This window comes from Lolium rigidum, chromosome 3 (genome assembly GCF_022539505.1).
Source record: "Lolium rigidum isolate FL_2022 chromosome 3, APGP_CSIRO_Lrig_0.1, whole genome shotgun sequence".
Classification (NCBI taxonomy): domain Eukaryota; kingdom Viridiplantae; phylum Streptophyta; class Magnoliopsida; order Poales; family Poaceae; genus Lolium; species Lolium rigidum.
This window is the reverse complement of record NC_061510.1, coordinates 269,850,992-269,873,812: the sequence shown is the minus strand read 5'-3', so window position 1 is coordinate 269,873,812 and position 22,821 is coordinate 269,850,992. Positions and strand designations below refer to the sequence as shown.

At 45.5% G+C, this 22,821-nt stretch overlaps 2 protein-coding genes across 2 annotated transcripts; both read left to right on the top strand.

The window, feature by feature from the left end:
* The first annotated feature begins 2,643 nt into the window (after nucleotides 1-2,643).
* LOC124699474 (probable E3 ubiquitin-protein ligase ARI1) lies at nucleotides 2,644-5,789 on the top strand. The gene is made up of 5 exons (XM_047231775.1): nucleotides 2,644-2,772; nucleotides 3,560-3,592; nucleotides 3,715-4,030; nucleotides 4,563-5,052; nucleotides 5,141-5,789. The coding sequence occupies exons 1-5, from the start codon at nucleotides 2,644-2,646 to the stop codon at nucleotides 5,787-5,789; spliced, it is 1,617 nt and encodes a 538-aa protein (XP_047087731.1).
* A 5,793-nt stretch (nucleotides 5,790-11,582) lies between these two features.
* Nucleotides 11,583-14,198, top strand: LOC124699472 (mitochondrial import receptor subunit TOM6 homolog). Its single transcript, XM_047231774.1, has 2 exons — nucleotides 11,583-11,922; nucleotides 14,023-14,198. Exon 1 carries the CDS (start codon nucleotides 11,727-11,729, stop codon nucleotides 11,889-11,891), a length of 165 nt encoding a protein of 54 aa, XP_047087730.1. The 5' UTR covers nucleotides 11,583-11,726; the 3' UTR covers nucleotides 11,892-11,922; nucleotides 14,023-14,198.
* Nucleotides 14,199-22,821: the final 8,623 nt, after the last annotated feature.

The window sequence follows — 22,821 nt, the reverse complement described above, 5'->3', positions numbered from 1 at the left end:
TTACCCCACCGTGATAACTCATGCCTCTCACACTTTCTCGTTATGCTTGATTGCGGCGCAATTATAGGGTGGCGACCGAGCATAAGGAGAGGGCGGACGTGATCCTCCGTAACATGTGTCGGAAGTTGACACGGCAGCAGGTGGTACAACCGAGAGGATCACGTGCATCGGCCACTTCTATGCCGAGCAGGGCGTAAGGTACACAAAGCCTGAGATTGTGAAGGGACTCGCCCGGCTATGACGATAGAGGACTTCATGTTGGTAAGTAATTGTCAATGCGATTCTATGTACTTCGGCTAACTTGCAACTATATTGTTTGTTCTTCAAATGAGTTTTGATTTTGCAGGTTGTACCACATTGGGCTGATAATAAGAGGGCCGCCTTCATGGAGTTGGTCAAGAATTGGGTCGGCGAAAACCCCGATTTCAAGGCCGTGAGCGGCCGGAACAAGGCCAACCGTGGGAATCGAGGGAACACACAGTGCGGGGAGCGGCGAGCACCGATCGCTATCGGGACCGTTCGGTACATACAAAAATGGAACAAGCTGCATTTTTTTGATTTTCGATGATATGCATAACATTTGTTTTGTGATGCAGGGGAAGAAGCTCGGGAGGAAGTTGGTCGGATGGAAGCGTGGACACACATGAAGGTGGTGACGCCGGGTCCGAACGAGCCTCGACCCGCACCCGAGATGTACTACGGCAAGGCCAAAGAGAGCAAGGAAAAATACTGCGAGGAGTACGCCAAGCTCCATCCGGAGGTGGAGGACCCTATGACCGAGCCGGTCGACGAGGTGGCGATGATGCCGGCGGGGTGCGGCCAGCCGCATGGACGTCCCGCCTGCCTTCGTTGGGGGTTTCAAGCCTCGGAGGAACTTCACGCGAGATCAAGGCTACCCTCCCTCCCGGCAGCCTACGCTACCTCCTCGCGGACTACATGCCGTTCTCGGGTAGAGGTAGATGTAAGTCATCCACACTTTCATCCTCTGTTTTGACTCTTGTTCCTGAATGGCTATGTTGATGAGACACATTATTTCTGAAATTGTAGACTCGGCTCGAGGAGGCCTGTGAACTAGCTTACGAGGAGTATCTCGAGAAGATTAAGGAGCATGACCTTGTGAGAGATGCCTATGCCCAGTGGACGAGCAACCAGATGGCGGTAAGTTTCAATCTCTATGGTTGCAAAACATCTTAAGTCCCCATGTTTGAATCTGAGCTATCTCTTCCGTTTCTTGCAGAGTTTCACTCGGTTCATGATGACTGGAGTGCGAGAGGAACCACTCCGAGAGCCGCCTCATCCGGGGCCGACGCCAGTGTTCCCGTCCAAGGAGGAGTTCTATTGCATGTACAAGCGTCAGCGTCAGTTGACCCCGGTAAGTTGCTAACTTGGCTAAGTTGCTAACTTGGTGTTACATGGCTAAGTTGCTAACTCCCTCCAACATGTAGGGATTGGGAGAATCCGGGAACGACACTCCTTGTGGTACGCCGATGCATCCCGATCGCCATTCTCCTGGTGCTTCTGCCGAACCTCGGCATGGTTCTGCTTCCGGTGGCTCTCGTCGTGGTTCTACCTCCCCGAGCACCGTCGAAGTATTTCAGCCTCGCTTCACCCAAGCGGAGCTAGATGAGTACTCGGGTCCGCCGGGTGGTGCACCACCATAGTTTCTACATTGTACTAGCACATGACACATGCTATATGTGTAGAATGATCTATGTAGGATGACTATATGTACCGTATTGCTTGTGTGCTATATTTGTACTAAATTTGGGATTTGGTGCCATATTTGTGCTATATACGTGATGTGAGCTATATGTGTGCAATTCATATATGATCTTGCTATTTTATATGCAATTGTCTGTGCAAATGGAGCAAAATTAGGAAATAAAAAAAATCCGGGCAGCAGTGAGCCGACGGTGTCACCATCGGCACAGAGCCCGTGGCTGTGCCAAATGGCGAGGACCTGTGCTGACGGTGACACCGTCGGCACGTGCAGTCTGCTCGTCGACGTTTTTCCCGAGTTCAAATCGCCACGTTTTCCCGCCGTTTCGAGAAAAGAGGGTGAAAGCGTGCAGACGGTAAACCGTCGGCACAGCGGGCACGTTGATCGGCAGGTGGCGTGACGGCGAGCTGGGTGTGCCGACGATGGTGCGGCCGACGGCCACCGATCCAGCCGTCGGCGTACGGTCGTGCCGACGGTGTCCTTCTACGCCGACGGTGCTCGCGCGAACCCGACGCCTTGCAGTGCCGACGACTGTACGCCGACGGTCACCGTCGGCAGAGACGGTGCCGACGGTGGACTTACCTGTGCCGACGGTGCGGGGCCGTCGGCCCACGGCGTCGCTCCCGTAGTGCGACGGCCAGGCGCGCGGCAGCAAAGTCCGGCTCGAACACGAGCCCGTCGTAAATAACTAACCATCACACGCGCGTGGCGTCAAACCTAGCGTGGGGGTCAAACGGGTCCACAGCTCAGTCTTATGCCCTCCCCTTGCTAATTAACTACTCCGATTAATTAAGAGAAACTAACCCTCGATTTACTTGGCCGGCCGCCTCCTCGCCTCGTCTCGTCTCGCCTTTCCCCAGCCCGCCGCCCGCCGCCCGCCGCGCGCGATCGATATCGCCAGCCCGGGCCGGCGCGGCTTTGCCATGGCCAGCGACGACGAGTGCTACGACGACTACTACGATGAAGACGAGGAGGGGCTGCTGGTGGACGAGGACGACGTCGGGCTGCTCGAGGCCGAGGAGGCGCTGCCGGAGTTCCGCGCGGATCATTGGGTACGTGAGCCAACCAACAGTCTAGTCTCTGCCCTGCTCTTTCCAGCCCTACGAATTCCAATCTAAACTTCCGTGTTACTTTTGAGACAATCGGCATCGGCGTCGGACTGACTGAGTTCCGATGCGATGCGCTTGGCACGGAGGTCCTTACTGCCGGCTGGTTTTCGAACCCTAGCTAGCTATGGGTAGTAGTGACGCACAGCTAGCTATGGTTTTCGAACCGATTCAGCTCCGATGTTACTAGTACTGGTGTTGTGTATATAGTCTAATTAAAGGTGCAATCATTGGTGTTGAAGTCCACAGTTTTTTTTTTTGTTTTACCGAAACTAGATGGTTACGTTGTAGCCAATTACTATGCTACAAAAGTAGTAGCATCTATTATCCAGTTGCATTCTTTTTCACGTGCTAAACTTTTCCGGTGGGAGCACTTCTACAGTTAATATGTTGCAGTTTTTTTTTTGTTAATTACTCCCTCTGTTTCATAATTCTTGTGGTGGTTTAGTTGAAGAATTATTATGGGATAAAGGGAGTAGTTTGGATTGCTTATCACGTGTTCCACCACTTAGCTCTTCTTGGGTATGGTCCTGCGTCGGTTTTGCTCATGTTTTCACATTTGATTTGGGTCTTACTGGTTAGCTTATGTTACTGAATTGTGAAGTGGGTGTTTTTAGAAATTAGCATGTGGGAGAAAAGTTGCTTATTTTGATTGATGAAATCAAATCTACTCTATTATTGTTTTGAGGATATGTACTAATTTAACTATTTGCGTATCTATCAATTGTCTCAGGCAATCACAAGAAAGTCCCTTTCAGCCGCCCAGGTGAACTAAATGACATTAAACAGTTCAAAGTTTATAACCTTCCCATATATAATTAATTCCATCTAATGACATTGTTGTTTGACTACTCTCTCTTTCTCTATCCCTCCTTGTCCATCCTACAGAAACAAGAACTGTTCATGGTTATGAACTTGGTGAACCTAAAGCCGCACAATGCCCGCGCTCTCCTTATGCACCATCGGTGGAAGATGGAACGCATCACCGACTTCCTCGAGCGCAGAGGGCGAGATGGCTTATTCAAGGAGGCGGGCATCGTGGTGCCACCGGAGGAAAATAGCACGGCGTTTCCCTTTGGAACCGCTGCAGATAAGGGGGCTCACAAGAGACCCATAATTGCCACATGCAATGTGTGCTTTGATGACGTCTCCCAGTTGTCCGATGTCTCCACCATGGACTGTGGGCATTGCTTCTGCAACGACTGTGAGTACCTACACGCCTCAGCTGCCCCTTCCAAGAAAATGTTTATTATCTCTTGATATGCATGCAATTCTATTGTTTAAGAGCTTATTTGGTAGATTTATGGTCTTTCTAGTTCAAAGGAATGTCATAAAATCTTGGAGGCCGGTTTCATTCACTTTTTTTTCTTCTATAGAGCTTGTTTGGTTAGTAGGATTTGGAACCATGGGAATGTTTTCTATAGGGGATGAGTGCAACTCAATTAGGTACCAACCACATGGAGTTTTTTCGTTGTTTCTACGATATACGCACGAGATCCTGAAGAAAATTTTGAAGGACCTTTATTAAACAATCCTTGTTTTATTACCCATGTAAGATTATTTAACATGCCATGGCATCTTAACCCTACATTTTTGTATTTATCCGTTTTGAAAATCTTGCAAACCAAGAAGACCCTTAATATTCGTGTGTTTATCTCTCAAAAAGAAAGGAGAGGAGATCTAACTTCGCTTTGCTTATACTTTGGTGGCACTAATTTAATGGTGCGATTGTTCAGGTTGGACGGAGCACTTTTTGGTCTCCCTGGACAGCGGCAGGAAACACATCCACTGCATGGAGGTGAAGTGCCCGGCCATCTGCGACGATGCCACCGTGAGGCGCCTCCTGGGCCTCAAGTACCCCGCCGCGGCCAAGCGCTTCGACGGCTTCGTCCTGGAGTCGTACCTGGAGAACAACGCGGCCGTGAAGTGGTGCCCGAGCGCCCCGCACTGCGGCCGCGCCATTCGCGTGGACGCGACTGACGCGAGCGATTGGTGCTGCGAGGTGGAATGCCCTTGCGGCGTGAGCTTCTGCTTCAACTGCGCGGCACCAGCGCACTCGCCAGTCCCGTGCTCCATGTGGGACAAGTGGGACGCCAAGTTCCGCGGCGAGTCGGAGAACCTCAAGTGGATCCAAGTCAACACCAAGAGCTGCCCCGGCTGCCTCAAGCCCATCGAGAAGAATGGCGGCTGCAACCACGTCTCGTGCCCATGCGGCACATACCTCTGGTAAGCCCAAACCAACACACCGTCCATTTCTTCTCTCTCAGCATAAGCAAACATAACTCACATGTGCTAATTGAATGAATGAATACAGCTATGCGTGTGGCGGGAAGCTGGGTTTAAGCCACAACTGCAACCGCTACGACGAGAAGACGGCGTCGAGCTACGACGCCATCCGGCGGCAGATGCTGCGGTTCACGCACTACTGCGACCGCTACAACGTGCACGCCGCCTCGCGCAAGGCGGAGCAGGAGGGCACGCTGTGGCCGTCCATCCTCAAGAGGATCCTGCAGCTGGAGTCGGCCCCCAACGTCCGCCCCCTCAACCGCGACGCTAGCTGGCTTGCACGCGCGTACCACGCCCTGCTTGCCTCGCGCCTCGTGCTCTCCCGCTCCTACGCCTTCGCCTACTACATGTTCGGCGACGAGGTGCGCACGCGCCCCGCCGACAGGGCCAGCCTCGCCATGGCCAAGGAGCTCTTCGAGAACCAGCAGGAGCAGCTCGAGCGCAACGCCGAGCGACTCTCCAAGGTGCTCGCCACCGAGGCGCCGCCCGTGCTGGAAGAGGACCAGCTGGTGCGAACCATGCAGGAGACCGTTAACCTCGCCAAGATCGTCGACTCCCACTGCAGGGAGATGTACACCTGCATCCAGGACGAGCTGCTGCCGCTGCTCCTCGAAACCATGAACATCGCCCCGTACCGCCCGGACGGGCCAGACAAGGCCAAGGACCTGCCGGCCTAACGGATGTATACCAATATATAAAAGTTCGAGAACTCCTTTTTTTTTTTAGCTCTGTTGCAGAGCTCGGCAACGAGAATTAAATACCAGCAAATAAAAGTTGGCATGAGTTGGTGAAGCTTGTACTCCACCAAATGAAATTGATTGGATACAAGTGGAATTCATAAGATTGCAGATTCGCGTGAACAAATTTGTCTCTGCGAGTGTCATCAGTCCCCGGTGACATTACTTTGGCATCATTCTTTCAAGCTCAGTTGACGCTACTAAGGACGTCTCCAACTTACTCTGGAAAGTATAGAGGCGAAAACACTAGTAACTAGATTTTCACCGCAATGCCAAATAATTATGCTCAATTAGTTTGCAGTTATTAAACTCCTGTCTTTTATTTCATAATTTGTAGTGAGAAATTATATTATCCACAAAAGTGGGAACACACAGTGTTTCCATCATGCACCGTATATACACCCATGTTTCACCAGTTGATTTGTTGCTCCGAGATTCATGCTGGAATGTTGTGCCAAGTTTTAACGTGTTTCAGAAACTTAATGAAAAAAATGCAGGAATTCACATTACAATTCGTACTGGAATGTTTTGCCAAGTTTCATCGCGTTTTAGAAACCTCATGAAAAACTGCACGGATTCACCTTCCGATGAAAGTAATTTCTCACCAAAGTAGGCAAACATACAGAAAAAATTGGATGGAGCCAACGGAGTCAAAGACTCATGTTGTTCTCTCATCTTTTGGTATCATTTTTATAGAAACACATTACAAATATCAATATAAAAGTTCGAGAACTCCCTCTTTTTTTAGCTCTGTTGCAGAGCTCGGCAAAGAGAATTAAATACCACCAAATAAAAGTTGGGCTGAATTGGTGAAATTTGTACTACAAATACCGAATGAAATTGATTGGATAAAAGTGGAATTCATAAGATTGCAGATTCATGTGAACAAATTTGTCTCTGCGAGTGTCATCAGTCCCTGGTAACAGCTTTGTTTTCAAAATGGGGAGCATCATCACAGCTTCTGCATTCAAAAGATGCACACAACTACTCTTTACTTTGGCATCATTTTTTCAGGCTCAGTTGACGCTAATAAGGACGTCTCCAACTTACTATGGAAAGTATAGAGGCGAAAACACTAACTAGATTTTCACCGCAATGCCAAATGATTAGGACCTTGCTACATAGTGCTATAGCACTGGTTAGTCTTAGGGGGTGACCCACCTAAATATAGAAAAAGATTAGTCTAACAATCCCACACGCTCCCAAAACAGAAAGTTCTGATTTCCCACGTGGCCACGTTTCCTCCTCCCGCACTCCCCGCACTCCCGCGTCGCTTTGTCAGGCATGCACATCGCTTTCTCCTTCCCGTGCTAGCGTGCTCCACTACTTAGAAAAATACGAAAAATACAACAACATCGGTTGATTACAAATCCAGATAAAAATAGAACTGAAAGTATAATGCATCTGCCATCTTTTTTCTGTAAAAAAGTTACAGCGATGGATGTAGAAATAAGAAAATAGTGCACCAAAATTGGGATGTTTGGATGTAGAAAAATAACAAAAAATACATACAGATGCATTCATCGATCCTTCCCCATCATTTTGGGATGTAAAAAAGGTAAGAAAATTCATCCACTGGCAAAAAACTACAGTCAGATCTGGAGGAAACCAACTAATTTTACATCCGAAAATATGAGAAAAATCTACTAATCAAGATCCTAGATGTATAAAAAGCAAAAAAAAAAAATACAACCGCCACAGCTGTATGTGTAAAAAAGATAAAAAAAGGTACATCCAAATCAAGGTTGGGAGATGTGGATGTCATCCCCTCAGGCCCGGCCCTGGGGCAGGGCCGGCGGGGCGGGCGCCCCGGGCCCTCAGATCCGAGGGCCCTCAAATCTCAAATAGCTGAGGTATATGCAGCGGCGCGGAGCTTCTATGGTGGCGCCATTGCAGCAGGTCGTGTATTTTTCTCTCGCGTACAATGGACATGAGGACGAAGCGTTATGCTTCCTTAGTATTAGACGGCCGAAAGTTGGGCCTTTCTTTCCTTTTGTTTGGGCTTTTTCTTTCTTCGTCAGCTAATCAGCTCGTATGAAATGATTGGCTCCAGAAAAATAAAAACATTAAAACATTAAGTGGGCCTAATCCGCTGATGTAGGTCAAGATCAATCTGAGAACTTCATAATTTGAAGACAATCAGACATGAGAAGCAAGAGACAAATACGTTTTGCTTCAAGCTGCCTCCGTAGGTTGCCATATTTGGGATCATGTAATGTTATTCATAAGTTACTTTTTTTTTGCGGGTATTCATAAGTTACTTTAGTACTAGCAAATTGGCGATTAACCTATAAAATGTTGGGTGGGATTGGTTGGCTCGACCATGTCCAAGACATTGACACATGAAATGTCACATACAGTGGACTTAGTTCCCCCCATCACACGTTGATTTATTTTGTCGGTTACAAGCGCAAAAGTTCAAGGCAATGGTTAGATACGAGTCTAATTAGTGCCCATGTAATGTTCATCATGCATGTGCATAGCCCTTTGACCGTTCCTTGAATGAGCTAGAGACGACCCATCGCCAACTTTCAGATGACCACGCCGAGAGGCGAGAAGCCAAGTTGTCAAAAAAGAGAGCCGCACTATGCCCACGACAACCACGACAACATGTTCCCAGGTGTTATAATCAATAAGATTTATATCAGCATATATGCCACAATGAGTGACTTTACATCTAGAAATGTTAGAAAATAATTCAATATGTATATTACTTCATATCAATATGGTTTATGTATTCACCTTAAGTACTTACTAATTTACTAGTGATATCAGTACATTTTTTTTTACGGTTTTGGTGCTTCTAGGGCCCAAAATTTGAGTCTCGCCCCAGGCCCCTCAAATGTCAGGACCGGCCCTGCATCCCCTACGTCCGGTGCGGTGGGGCGGGCTCAAGCTCGGCCTGGTCTCAGCCTCTAAGGCGCAGACGCGACAGCCGCCGCCACCGGAGCAACGCCGCTTGGTGGCGTCGGCAGTAGCAGCTCCGGGGCTGGGCGCAGAGTTGCGGGTCGTCCTTGACGGACGTCTGGCGCGCCGGGGCCGGCAAGTGAGTCGCCGACGAAGGTTGGGGGCGCTGGAGCCGGGCGGGCGCCGTACGATGAGCAGCACCACCGCCTCCAGATTACTGGCTTTGGGGACGAAGGGAAAGAGGAGATGGGGATTATTTGGAACGTATGAGGAGGTCAACTGGATTTAATGCGTACAGCCTGTCGTCTCTGCACGTGTTAGTTGGTTGGGCACCGGCCCACCGCTTCAATTTAACCGGTAGATGTAGATCTGACGGCAGCAAACAGGGGTCACCGTGTAAGACTACACAATGCCACAGCAATAATTAGAATTCGGGAAATGATTATGCTCAATTAGTTTGCAGTTATTAAACTGCCGTGTTTTATTTCATAATTTGTAGTGAGAAATTATATTACCCACAAAAGTGGGAACACACGGGGTTTCCATCATGCACGGTTTATACACCCATGTTTCACCAGTTGATTTGTTGCTCCGAGATTCATGCTGGAATGTTGTGCCAAGTTTTAACGTGTTTCTAAAACTTAATGAAAAAATGTAGGAATTCACATTACAATTCGTGCTGGAATGTTTTGCCAAGTTTCATCGCGTTTTAGAAACCTCATGAAAAACTGCACGGATTCACGTTGCGATGAAAGTAATTTCTCACCAAAGTAGGCAAACAGACATTTTTTTTTTGGATGGAGCCAACGGAGTCAAAGACTCATGTTGTTCTCTCATCTTTTGGTATCATTTTTTTAGAAACACAGTACAAACGCAGGCGCTCACATACACGCGCATACACTCATCTCTATGAATGCACACGCGTACTACCCCTATGAGCACATCCGGAAAACCGAGCCACGGATTGGATCTTGAAATTGATGAAGTCACCTCATGCGCCTCGCTGTCGACAGGAACGTCGCTTCCCACTGAATGAATATTTCGTCTTTTATGAGACACACAGATATTAAACCCGGGGTTTGAACTCTGGTGGGCTGGAGATACAACCACCCTCGTAACCACCCAACCTCAGGTTGGTTCTCCTTTTGGTATCATATATGTTATATGACTTCACATATTAGAAACATAAACTAGCTGTAATTAACTTTTCTGAAAGCAACTCAATCCTACAATGCAAATCAAACACTTGAAGAATATTATAGGTACATTGTCTAGTCAAAAGTGGTTTTCAAATTGATTTCGTATCCCTGTTTTGCACAATTAACCAAGATAACATAGCTCCACGAAATTTTCTTTATCGCCCTCAACCATACTTCATCTGCACCCGAGGAGAGGATACATTTCCTCTTGTAGTGACCTTTGGGCATAATCTAATAGGCAAGTTTCCCCTGAAACAGTTCATATCACAGTCATTCAACTTGATATGGGCTATATTTAATTCCTATAAAATATATAACCGTAGATTTAAAGGACGTTGAGAATTTTGTTAAGGGATGAACAAGGATGAAATCATCTGGTTGTGAGATAAGATCCAACATCTCCCACTTTGACATGTGTCGCATGTTAGTGCATTTTCCTAATCTCCTTTACTTTTGTTCAACTGCCTCGATCGCCTCATTTCGTCTGTCTCATTTGATCTAATCGCCCTACATGCCAAAACAACATCCAAATATCTCCTTTCCCTTCTCATTTTAGTTTACCTTGTTCTTCACTGACACATACTCTCGTTTTTCTTCTGTTGGCTTAACGATGAAGCACATCCCTTGATCAAGATATAGCCGGTGGTAGTGTTTGTGATGCATTTGTGCATGGTGATCCGCGGGGGAACCGGTAGTACCATCACATTGGTTCCAGCTAGCGTGTACCTGGTGCTGAAGGCGGTAGCGGTATTACCGCTCTCAGCACCGGTACTACTGGTCATGCTGGGAACACATCTTTTCCACAACTTTTCAAAGCCTCTCTAACCGTTGCCTCACGACACAGACACAAATAACCGAAAACCTATCAAACTATGTCTAACTATGATCTTGGTCTTCCGATCTTGAGTGGGTCACGAGTACACCGTGTACCTACATATATTTCAACAAATATACACATGGCGAAGTTATATTCTAGTGTTGTTATCAAACACACAAAACGACTTTGCTCTTTCATCAAACCTTGCCACCAATCCCTCTAGTCACCTCGTCGACATTTTCATCTCGAGGAATATGAAGGAGAAGTCGAATGAGGGGTGACAAACTCAAGAGGAGGATGAAAACCACCTAATGCGCTTCCATCGCTCCATGTGCATGTGAAAAGTCCCCTAGAAGAAGGTAGCCATGGAGTATCTATTTTAATGGGTAATATCTAATTAGCATTTCCTCAAATTTATTTGTTTTATCAGACATTGGTTGGTTGTGCAAATCTCTTTTCGCCTTGACAAACTCTCGTACAACATCCAATTTAGAAACAATTTTTTTATCTTACACATCTTCTCTAATCTCTAGGCATTCTTAACTTATTCCTCTCGGAGATTTTTTTGCATGAGTTTTTAAAATTATGTTAAGCATTTCTAAGCCTAAATTTTGTTTTGCTTACTTTTTTTTTTGCATTATAGGTTTTTAGTTTTTTTTTTTTGCATTGCAGTTTAGTCAATTGGGAACAGTGGAGGCCCATCTTGCCGGAGTTCTCTGTCCTATGGCAACTGGGCCTCGGGCCCATTATGCTCCTAAACACGGAGTTACCCAGGGACACGGATGTCAATACGACCCAGACCTCCCCGGTTTCCTCTGCAAGTTTGCAGAATCCATCGCAATCATAAAGCAGCTAGGGTTTAAGCAGCCTCGCCGCCTCCAGATCCCCAAACCAAACCCTCGTCGCCGCCGCTGCGGAATCCGGAGAGCAGAGCAGAGCTCGCGAGAAGCCAAGATGTTCCTAGGCGCGCTCCCGAAGAAGCCGAGCAAGGAGGCGGCGTACAAGGAGCTGCGCGCGCACCTCTACATCATGGCCGGCTGCATCGCCGCCATCCGCGCCGCCCCCTACATCCTCCACTTCCTCAACCGCGAGCCCGAGATGACGGAGCTCAAGCTCTAGGGCTGCCCCGATGCCCCCGCCCTCCCCTGAGGTGAGCAGCCGCTGCATCCTCTCTCTCTAGGGTTTGGTCGACTTGGTTGCGGTACGGCGTGATCCGGGTTCTGAATCGGCGTGTGATGCTGTGCGTATCCGTGTCTCTGCTCGATTTGGAACGGTATTGTAGGGTTTCGTACGGTGTGATTTTGTTAATTAGTCGTAATTTGCGCTGCTGGATTACTCGCGGTTGCCCCCCAGACCACAATAGGTTCCTGGGCCACCATGGGATCCAATCTACCTATGTCGATGCGTTGGTTAGATTAGTGGTCGTAGGAAGGCAGTGATTGTTGAATGATGTCTCCTGATGCACACGCTTCAATTCCGTGTAACATGCTCTCGTATGGTATCGGTTGGTTGCTATATTAATATAGCGGGGTGAAAGTCTATTTCGAGGAGGATGTTGTGACCTGCTGCTCTAGGTGCCGTCGTGCACGGTGTGCCCGCTCTACTGTTCAGCGGCGTACGTGCTGACTGCTGAGGGCTGTACCTGGATCAGGATAAGGTGACCTGCGTGGACAACATGAGTACTGCTCGACCGCACAACCATACGATTTCTGAAAGTATAATCTGTTCCCTATCAGTCTAAGGCAAAAACAAATATGATTTCCAGTCGGAAGACTGGACAGTGGGTAGCAGCTGTTTGTGCTTATTCTACAAGCTTTGATTTGTCTGCACAATCTTTATGTTGTGTTCATATTGTTGCGGGTTTTTTTTTCCCTCTTTTGAACAAGATGTCCATTTAGAATCTTCTCTCAATATACGTTATATGTACTAATACGTAAATTGTGAACAATCAACAATACATCAGCCGTTATCTATAGATGAAGGCAACAAGAACTGAACTAATAATTTCAGAGGATCTGAGTTACAAGGGCAAACTCCTTTCCAAAATATTACGACTGTGGTTGGTTGCCGTAGATTTTCAAAAGTATGCTTTTTTACATAGATATTCATCAAAATCTTCGTGCAACAATAGATCATATTCTTATATGAGCATATGTTTATGCATACTCGCAGGTTGCGTTCAAACATCCAATTCAGCACGAATTTTATTTGATCAGTGGGCCATCCAATAATTAGAAATCAAAACTCAATCAAGTCAACTGATGTATGTAGAGACGATTACTTCTTCAGTTGAACAGAGGCATTGAACCCAAAAGTGCTTCTGCGATCAAGCGATATCATATCGGACAGGATGACTCTACGAAAGGATATGAATTTTCTTTCTAAGTGAGGCATCATCAATTAATGCATATAGGCTTATTTTATTAAAGGATAAAAAAGTAATGGTACAAATAGTGATACGGTCAAACCGCAACTACTGTTAGTACAAGAACAAGAGGTTTTTCTACACTATTTTACATATATTTTAAATGAAAATATTAATGCAGATTATATGATTAAATTATTTAACTGAATATACACAGCATGTTTCTCTTTCATTATTATAACATTTACATTTTCATATTTCCTTTTCTAATGTGGTATTCTAGATCAATTCATTGGCCTTTAGCCTTGTTACTAGGTCATTGCAATGATGGCAACTTATCACACTTGAATATACTCGGATTCGACTTTAGGTTAGCATGAAAGTATTTCTGCTTAAACTATTGTGTTCTTCTAGACAGAACTAAAATCCATATTTGAGGTTGGTGTAGATTACTGTGTCAGGTTGACTAAATGTACCCAGTTATTAACTTGAAGTGCCAAGGGTTAATTGAACTGAATCACATTTACACGGCCAGTATCTTGATGTCCGTCCATTGACTATTAATTATCTGTGCTCACACCACTAGCTGTCTTTCTTTTCGCCAGTGATCTGCTGTGTAAAATATACTACTATCTTTCCTTGGTTTTGCTATACTATTCAGTTCTAGGAGCAATTGCAGTTTAATAGCCCTTGTCTCTTGAGAAGTTATTTACAACTTTTAACAGTTGGTATAATTTGAAGTTGCATTAGCAATAATATTTTTTCTCAGATTCCTGCCCTGCAAGATTTTGCTCTGGACTTCGTTACCTATTTGAATCATTATTATGATTTGCTTACTCCAAATTGTAATAAGCCACTCATTGATCAATTTCTTATCCTTTGTAGGTTTGACTTTGATGGCCCAACTATTGCCGTAGTTCGTTGATCACTGCAAAGTTACTCTCAGGACGGGGATTTTGAAACATGAATTTAATTTTTACTGATAGGCATCGATCTTTCTGTAGCATGAGGATTTAATGACAGTGTTTGCATAATAAAATCTGTTTGTTACTATTATCTTTTCGCCAACAACTCTGTGTTTTGTATGATCAGTGGTTCATGTCTTCCATATTCAGTTTTGCTGGGCTGTGTTATGGATGTGTCGTTGCTGAACTGAATGCGCTCCGGTTGTTTCATCATGGCCCACTGTCTTGTCCGCAAGTATGGTAGTAGCAGCTTCAAGAGGGGAACCTGGCAGATAACAAGCGTGAATGTGGAATTCCACTAATCGCGCCCACACTATTCTTGATGAAAAGCTTGAAAGTTTTTTTTGTTTTGTTTTTGGGTCTGTTACATTATCTTTACCTTCTCTACTTGGGACATTAACGCTTACGCTTTAGTTTTTGACCTGATGTTACAGACGTAGAGTGATCTTGCCAGATTATCTCAGAATACAAAGTAGTCTAATTGATAAGCAACCGAACTACTCTTTAACACTCTGCACTCGCTCCTAGCTCGTACAAGCTACTCTGCCGGCAGCTGTCACTGACTGCTGGTTGCATCTAAATTCTGGAGTTGAAACCTTGCTTTTACCGAGTTGATTTCTCTTTCTCTGAGTGAATGCCATCTTAATTAAACAAACAGACCAAGTTTACATCGAGTACTATGTGTGCATATGAGCATATCCATTACCATCAGGGTATCAACGAGGAAGATTTATGCCATGGCCGCACGGCTTAGACGTAAGTCCTACGAGACTGTTGTAGTTTAGCCGTGGAGCAGGACCAGCATCTACGTGAAGGTGTGACGACTCGCCAGCAAGAGACTTCATTAGTACAACTTAGAGATTGGTGTGGAAAGGCGGCGTATCTTTGGCTGGGTCAAGCTTGATGAGTCACAAGACCTCGAGTAATTGGCAAATTAGTCAGGTTTTTCAGAAAAAAAGTTCATAGATATATGATATTCTGGCAGAAACAATTCGGAGAGTCATTCTCAATGGCAAAAACCTCCATCTGTGGGTAACTTTTTTATTATCTCAAATTTTGACTAGGATGCACAACTTTGTTCACCAGCAATGACAATGAAAGTACCATAAAGCGGCATAGACAGAGTCTGAAACTGAGAGGCCTCAATCTCCTGTCTCCCGGAACTCAGTAGTCACAAATGGAGATTTTCTTTTCAGCAGTGTTCGGTGAACTCGCGACAAGATCCGTGAGTTTCTTCATCAACAAATATTCCAAGCAGCCGATGCAGGCTATGGAGATTAACCTGGAGAGGGTTCTACTTCGAGCGCAGGTCATCGTCGATGAGGCCGAGGGGCGGCGCATCGCAAACCAAGGTATGCTTCGCCAGGTGAGCATGCTGAGGGATGCCATGTACCAAGGCTTCTACGCCCTCGACACACTCAGGTACAGAGCTTTTAAAAAAGATTGCTCTGGAGATCACGAGGTTGCGAATAACTCATGGGCTCTGTCCAAATTCAGCTGTGCAAAACGTCTGTGTCTATCTAGCAGTAGCAGCACAAAAACTTCACAAGAACTTCAAGTAGAAGAGGCCCTTGACAATTTGAGAACCATGATTCTTGATGTCAGTGAAACAGTCATGTTCTTGACAGCATATCCTCGCCTACACCGTCAGCCCTACAACATGCATCTCCAGATGGAAAATTGTATGTTTGGTCGCCAGATGGAGATGGAACTGGTCCTCAACTTCCTGCTGCACACACCATCTTGTAGTAGTAGACTTGACAGGTTTGATGTCCTCCCGATTGTTGGTCCAGGGAGTTGTGGGAAGAGTACCCTTATTGCTCATGTCTGCAACGATGAAAGAGTCCGTGATCATTTCTCGCAGATTGCCTTCTTTTGTCACGGTACAGCCAGAGATGAAGATATAGCCATTTTGACAGACGGGTATGTCCATAACAGGAAACTGTTGATTGTTTCTGAGGTAGTCGGGGAACTCAGCGATGATCTATGGCAAAGGCTGTGCTATCTCTCTACAAGTTGCGCCACAAGTGGTAGTAAGATCATAATCACAAGCCGATCTGACAAGATCACGGAGCTTGGGACGACGCAGACAATGACTCTCGAAGGATCTGCCTCATGAGGCGTTCTGGTATTTCTTCAAGGTGATCACCTTTGGAAGCACGGATCCTGGGATGCACCCGAGGCTAGCATATTTGGCAATGGAGATATCAAAGACGCTGAAAGGATCTTTGGTTTCTGCAAACATCACTGCTCGCGTGCTTAAAGCTGATTTTAGCATCCAACATTGGTGCAAAATTCTGAAATTTACGAGAGGGTCTGTTGTGGAGAAACATCAATCTATGGTTGGTGCACATCCTCATGACCGGTTGACTGAAACTAAACCTAAACCTTTATATCTTCGAAGACTGGGTCAAACAAGTGCAGATCTTTTTATTTCTAGTCAGTACCGGACATGCTCTTCTCAAGAGGAACTTCCAGAGATAACATTGCAAGATGTGCTATATGGAGGCGTCAAGCCTCGGGGGTCATTTACGGTCCTTGCATGGAAGTCCCCTCTTCCGCCTTACCGTTGCTACATATTTGCTTGTGAGATTCAACAACTACAAACTAGAGTCGTCAAGAGGAGGCGCTCACTGAATAATAGTGGCATTACACGTGTTGGTGTAGATGCAAGTATCGTATAGTGCTGTATTATTACCTGCTTATACATAAATATATGCTTTCAGGTAAGGAATAAGTGGAATGTGTGATAATATTGTGATAAACAGTTTTCTTATAACAAGTGATTTTTATGAGGTGTCAACTGTGTACTTGTCAGTGGTTTTACTTGGCTTAGCTCAGGAGGCTCTCAAATGGACATGTTTGTTACTGTAATTACAGGGATAGGTCCTCCGGAAATCATGCCTGGATATGCATGAGAAGACACGGGAGAACTTTGTGCCGTCCGAAGGAGATCTGGGTGAGGCACCTGTGTACTAGCTATAGAGCAGCCAGGAGACACAAGGCTGCTAATGGGTTCTTTCTTGTTAGTATTTCCGTTTCGATAAAATATATAATCAACTTGCATACCTTTGATGCCTGTTTTTTTATCTGGTATGTATGTGTGGTGCTTGCTATGTATTTGGTGGTCTCAGACAAGTGTTAAACTGCACTCGGTTTGGGACAATAGGTCGCAAGGCATTGTTCAGTAGTGGTGGTGCGATGGTGCGTCACTGAATGACTGAAGAGCGTTGTTTGTTTTTCAAGTTGTTTGTAACTCTAGGAATCGCACTCTCGCTGGTGTCAGAATTTGATCTCTTTACCAACATTTGTGTGCCTTCTTTCGAGCAACGGACGGAGTAGTTTGGTAGCTACTACTATAATGCATCAGTTTCAAACTGAACCCTGAGCATCAATTCCGACCGTTGATCCCCTACATCCAACAGGTGAGATCTCTGGGATTCGCGTGAACGGTAACGCGCCGCTGCATCCACGTCGTTCTAGAATAATCTTGTTGTCCTTCTCCATGTCTGGGCGCTCCGGCGCGTTCTTTTTTTGGGACCTTCCCCGCTTGCTCCGAACAACCATCACCATACTTCTTCATCGCCTCTCTGCAGATCCAATCGTGTGCAGTTACTTCAACCTTCTCGCGGCCGCAACGTACCGGATGTACGGATAGCGCCAGCGGCTTCCAAGTCGTTGCGCTCTGGCCGACGATCGTCGGATCATGTGACCTGCGTTCCGTCCCGTCCTCATGAAAAACCCCCATCCTCTCGTCCCGTCCCCCGCGAGCGGTGTCGGAGTGACAGCCACAGCCCTAGCGCCCAGGACCTAGCTCCCTCCTCCCCCTCCACCGCCATCGGCGTAGGCCGCCGGGCAAAGTCCACACGGTGCCGGCGGCGGCGGCGGCCTTCCCTTACCCACGCGCTAGGCAGGAAGGCGCGGGGGCTCTCTTCGGCCGACGGCGGCAGGCCCGTCTCCGGGATCCGGGGCCCCCGATGCGATTTATAAAAGGAGGCCCTAAATTTTGTTCAAACTAGTAAACTTAATGTGATATTCCGTGAGAAATGTGTAAGTATTCATTCTAGAAGAGTAAATATCGCACCAAAGCAATAAACGAATCTCATGTTTTTGAAATAAAATTTCAACCATATAACTATTTTTCTCTTTCTTTTCTTCTTTTTTTCAGTACCTGATTAAAACTTTGTTCTTCTCATGATTCGTCATATTTTACATATTAATAAATTTACAAAATAATTTAAACAATTCAACAGCACAAGGGAGGTCCACGAGTTGTATCCATCTTACCTTAACATGTGAACTTTTGATCGCCGATTGGTATACTCGTCGGGCAAATGGCAAAGCATGAGAGTCATCGCGGCAAGGACCAGGAACAACATCGGCAAGGATCACTGCACCAGGTCAACAGATGGGGGTGGGGGGCACGGCGGCGCGACGCGAACGCGAGCGTCGAGGGAAGTGAGGAGGCGATCGATTGGGATTTGTTTGCGTACGCAACTGCTGTGCAATTGGGCTCCCAATCGATACCAATCTAATTGCATAGTTGCATAGTTGGGGTTGGCGGAGAGATTGGCGGAGAGCGATGGAGTGTCCCGGGTTGTGGTTCTTGGGGGACGGGAGAAATCCTTGTCGAATGGCCGACACCGACGCGGTGACGCCCGCGGGCGCCGCCTTGCTTCTTGAGGGGCGTCGGGGTTTCCCTCCCCAAAACCCTCCCGCATATCGGGGAAACCCTAGGAGTTGTGTGGGCAGCAGTGTCGTCATTGTCACATCTCTTCTTGAAGGTGCTGCCTTGGTATGCGGCGCTTCGAAGGGCTAAGATCGTGGTGGGAATTCTCCGGAGGGCGCATCGGTTGCAGATCATCACGTTTTCGTCGATCCGACTTTGTCGGCCTTGTTTTTCTTTTTATTTTGTTTCTTTTGAGTTTTGATATGCTGTTTGCTCTAGCGATTGTCTCTTTTGTATCGGTTGGTTGCTATATTAATATAGCGGGGTGAAAGTCTATTTCGAGGAGGATGTTGTGACCTGCTGCTCTAGGTGCCGTCGTGCACGGTGTGCCCGCTCTACTGTTCAGCGGCGTACGTGCTGACTGCTGAGGGCTGTACCTGGATCAGGATAAGGTGACCTGCGTGGACAACATGAGTACTGCTCGACCGCACAACCATACGATTTCTGAAAGTATAATCTGTTCCCTATCAGTCTAAGGCAAAAACAAATATGATTTCCAGTCGGAAGACTGGACAGTGGGTAGCAGCTGTTTGTGCTTATTCTACAAGCTTTGATTTGTCTGCACAATCTTTATGTTGTGTTCATATTGTTGCGGGTTTTTTTTTCCCTCTTTTGAACAAGATGTCCATTTAGAATCTTCTCTCAATATACGTTATATGTACTAATACGTAAATTGTGAACAATCAACAATACATCAGCCGTTATCTATAGATGAAGGCAACAAGAACTGAACTAATAATTTCAGAGGATCTGAGTTACAAGGGCAAACTCCTTTCCAAAATATTACGACTGTGGTTGGTTGCCGTAGATTTTCAAAAGTATGCTTTTTTACATAGATATTCATCAAAATCTTCGTGCAACAATAGATCATATTCTTATATGAGCATATGTTTATGCATACTCGCAGGTTGCGTTCAAACATCCAATTCAGCACGAATTTTATTTGATCAGTGGGCCATCCAATAATTAGAAATCAAAACTCAATCAAGTCAACTGATGTATGTAGAGACGATTACTTCTTCAGTTGAACAGAGGCATTGAACCCAAAAGTGCTTCTGCGATCAAGCGATATCATATCGGACAGGATGACTCTACGAAAGGATATGAATTTTCTTTCTAAGTGAGGCATCATCAATTAATGCATATAGGCTTATTTTATTAAAGGATAAAAAAGTAATGGTACAAATAGTGATACGGTCAAACCGCAACTACTGTTAGTACAAGAACAAGAGGTTTTTCTACACTATTTTACATATATTTTAAATGAAAATATTAATGCAGATTATATGATTAAATTATTTAACTGAATATACACAGCATGTTTCTCTTTCATTATTATAACATTTACATTTTCATATTTCCTTTTCTAATGTGGTATTCTAGATCAATTCATTGGCCTTTAGCCTTGTTACTAGGTCATTGCAATGATGGCAACTTATCACACTTGAATATACTGGATTCGACTTTAGGTTAGCATGAAAGTATTTCTGCTTAAACTATTGTGTTCTTCTAGACAGAACTAAAATCCATATTTGAGGTTGGTGTAGATTACTGTGTCAGGTTGACTAAATGTACCCAGTTATTAACTTGAAGTGCCAAGGGTTAATTGAACTGAATCACATTTACACGGCCAGTATCTTGATGTCCGTCCATTGACTATTAATTATCTGTGCTCACACCACTAGCTGTCTTTCTTTTCGCCAGTGATCTGCTGTGTAAAATATACTACTATCTTTCCTTGGTTTTGCTATACTATTCAGTTCTAGGAGCAATTGCAGTTTAATAGCCCTTGTCTCTTGAGAAGTTATTTACAACTTTTAACAGTTGGTATAATTTGAAGTTGCATTAGCAATAATATTTTTCTCAGATTCCTGCCCTGCAAGATTTTGCTCTGGACTTCGTTACCTATTTGAATCATTATTATGATTTGCTTACTCCAAATTGTAATAAGCCACTCATTGATCAATTTCTTATCCTTTGTAGGTTTGACTTTGATGGCCCAACTATTGCCGTAGTTCGTTGATCACTGCAAAGTTACTCTCAGGACGGGGATTTTGAAACATGAATTTAATTTTTACTGATAGGCATCGATCTTTCTGTAGCATGAGGATTTAATGACAGTGTTTGCATAATAAAATCTGTTTGTTACTATTATCTTTTCGCCAACAACTCTGTGTTTTGTATGATCAGTGGTTCATGTCTTCCATATTCAGTTTTGCTGGGCTGTGTTATGGATGTGTCGTTGCTGAACTGAATGCGCTCCGGTTGTTTCATCATGGCCCACTGTCTTGTCCGCAAGTATGGTAGTAGCAGCTTCAAGAGGGGAACCTGGCAGATAACAAGCGTGAATGTGGAATTCCACTAATCGCGCCCACACTATTCTTGATGAAAAGCTTGAAAGTTTTTTTTGTTTTGTTTTTGGGTCTGTTACATTATCTTTACCTTCTCTACTTGGGACATTAACGCTTACGCTTTAGTTTTTGACCTGATGTTACAGACGTAGAGTGATCTTGCCAGATTATCTCAGAATACAAAGTAGTCTAATTGATAAGCAACCGAACTACTCTTTAACACTCTGCACTCGCTCCTAGCTCGTACAAGCTACTCTGCCGGCAGCTGTCACTGACTGCTGGTTGCATCTAAATTCTGGAGTTGAAACCTTGCTTTTACCGAGTTGATTTCTCTTTCTCTGAGTGAATGCCATCTTAATTAAACAAACAGACCAAGTTTACATCGAGTACTATGTGTGCATATGAGCATATCCATTACCATCAGGGTATCAACGAGGAAGATTTATGCCATGGCCGCACGGCTTAGACGTAAGTCCTACGAGACTGTTGTAGTTTAGCCGTGGAGCAGGACCAGCATCTACGTGAAGGTGTGACGACTCGCCAGCAAGAGACTTCATTAGTACAACTTAGAGATTGGTGTGGAAAGGCGGCGTATCTTTGGCTGGGTCAAGCTTGATGAGTCACAAGACCTCGAGTAATTGGCAAATTAGTCAGGTTTTTCAGAAAAAAAGTTCATAGATATATGATATTCTGGCAGAAACAATTCGGAGAGTCATTCTCAATGGCAAAAACCTCCATCTGTGGGTAACTTTTTTTATTATCTCAAATTTTGACTAGGATGCACAACTTTGTTCACCAGCAATGACAATGAAAGTACCATAAAGCGGCATAGACAGAGTCTGAAACTGAGAGGCCTCAATCTCCTGTCTCCCGGAACTCAGTAGTCACAAATGGAGATTTTCTTTTCAGCAGTGTTCGGTGAACTGGCGACAAGATCCGTGAGTTTCTTCATCAACAAATATTCCAAGCAGCCGATGCAGGCTATGGAGATTAACCTGGAGAGGGTTCTACTTCGAGCGCAGGTCATCGTCGATGAGGCCGAGGGGCGGCGCATCGCAAACCAAGGTATGCTTCGCCAGGTGAGCATGCTGAGGGATGCCATGTACCAAGGCTTCTACGCCCTCGACACACTCAGGTACAGAGCTTTTAAAAAAGATTGCTCCGGAGATCACGAGGTTGCGAATAACTCATGGGCTCTGTCCAAATTCAGCTGTGCAAAACGTCTGTGTCTATCTAGCAGTAGCAGCACAAAAACTTCACAAGAACTTCAAGTAGAAGAGGCCCTTGACAATTTGAGAACCATGATTCTTGATGTCAGTGAAACAGTCATGTTCTTGACAGCATATCCTCGCCTACACCGTCAGCCCTACAACATGCATCTCCAGATGGAAAATTGTATGTTTGGTCGCCAGATGGAGATGGAACTGGTCCTCAACTTCCTGCTGCACACACCATCTTTTAGTAGTAGACTTGACAGGTTTGATGTCCTCCCGATTGTTGGTCCAGGGAGTTGTGGGAAGAGTACCCTTATTGCTCATGTCTGCAACGATGAAAGAGTCCGTGATCATTTCTCGCAGATTGCCTTCTTTTGTCACGGTACAGCCAGAGATGAAGATATAGCCATTTTGACGGACGGGTA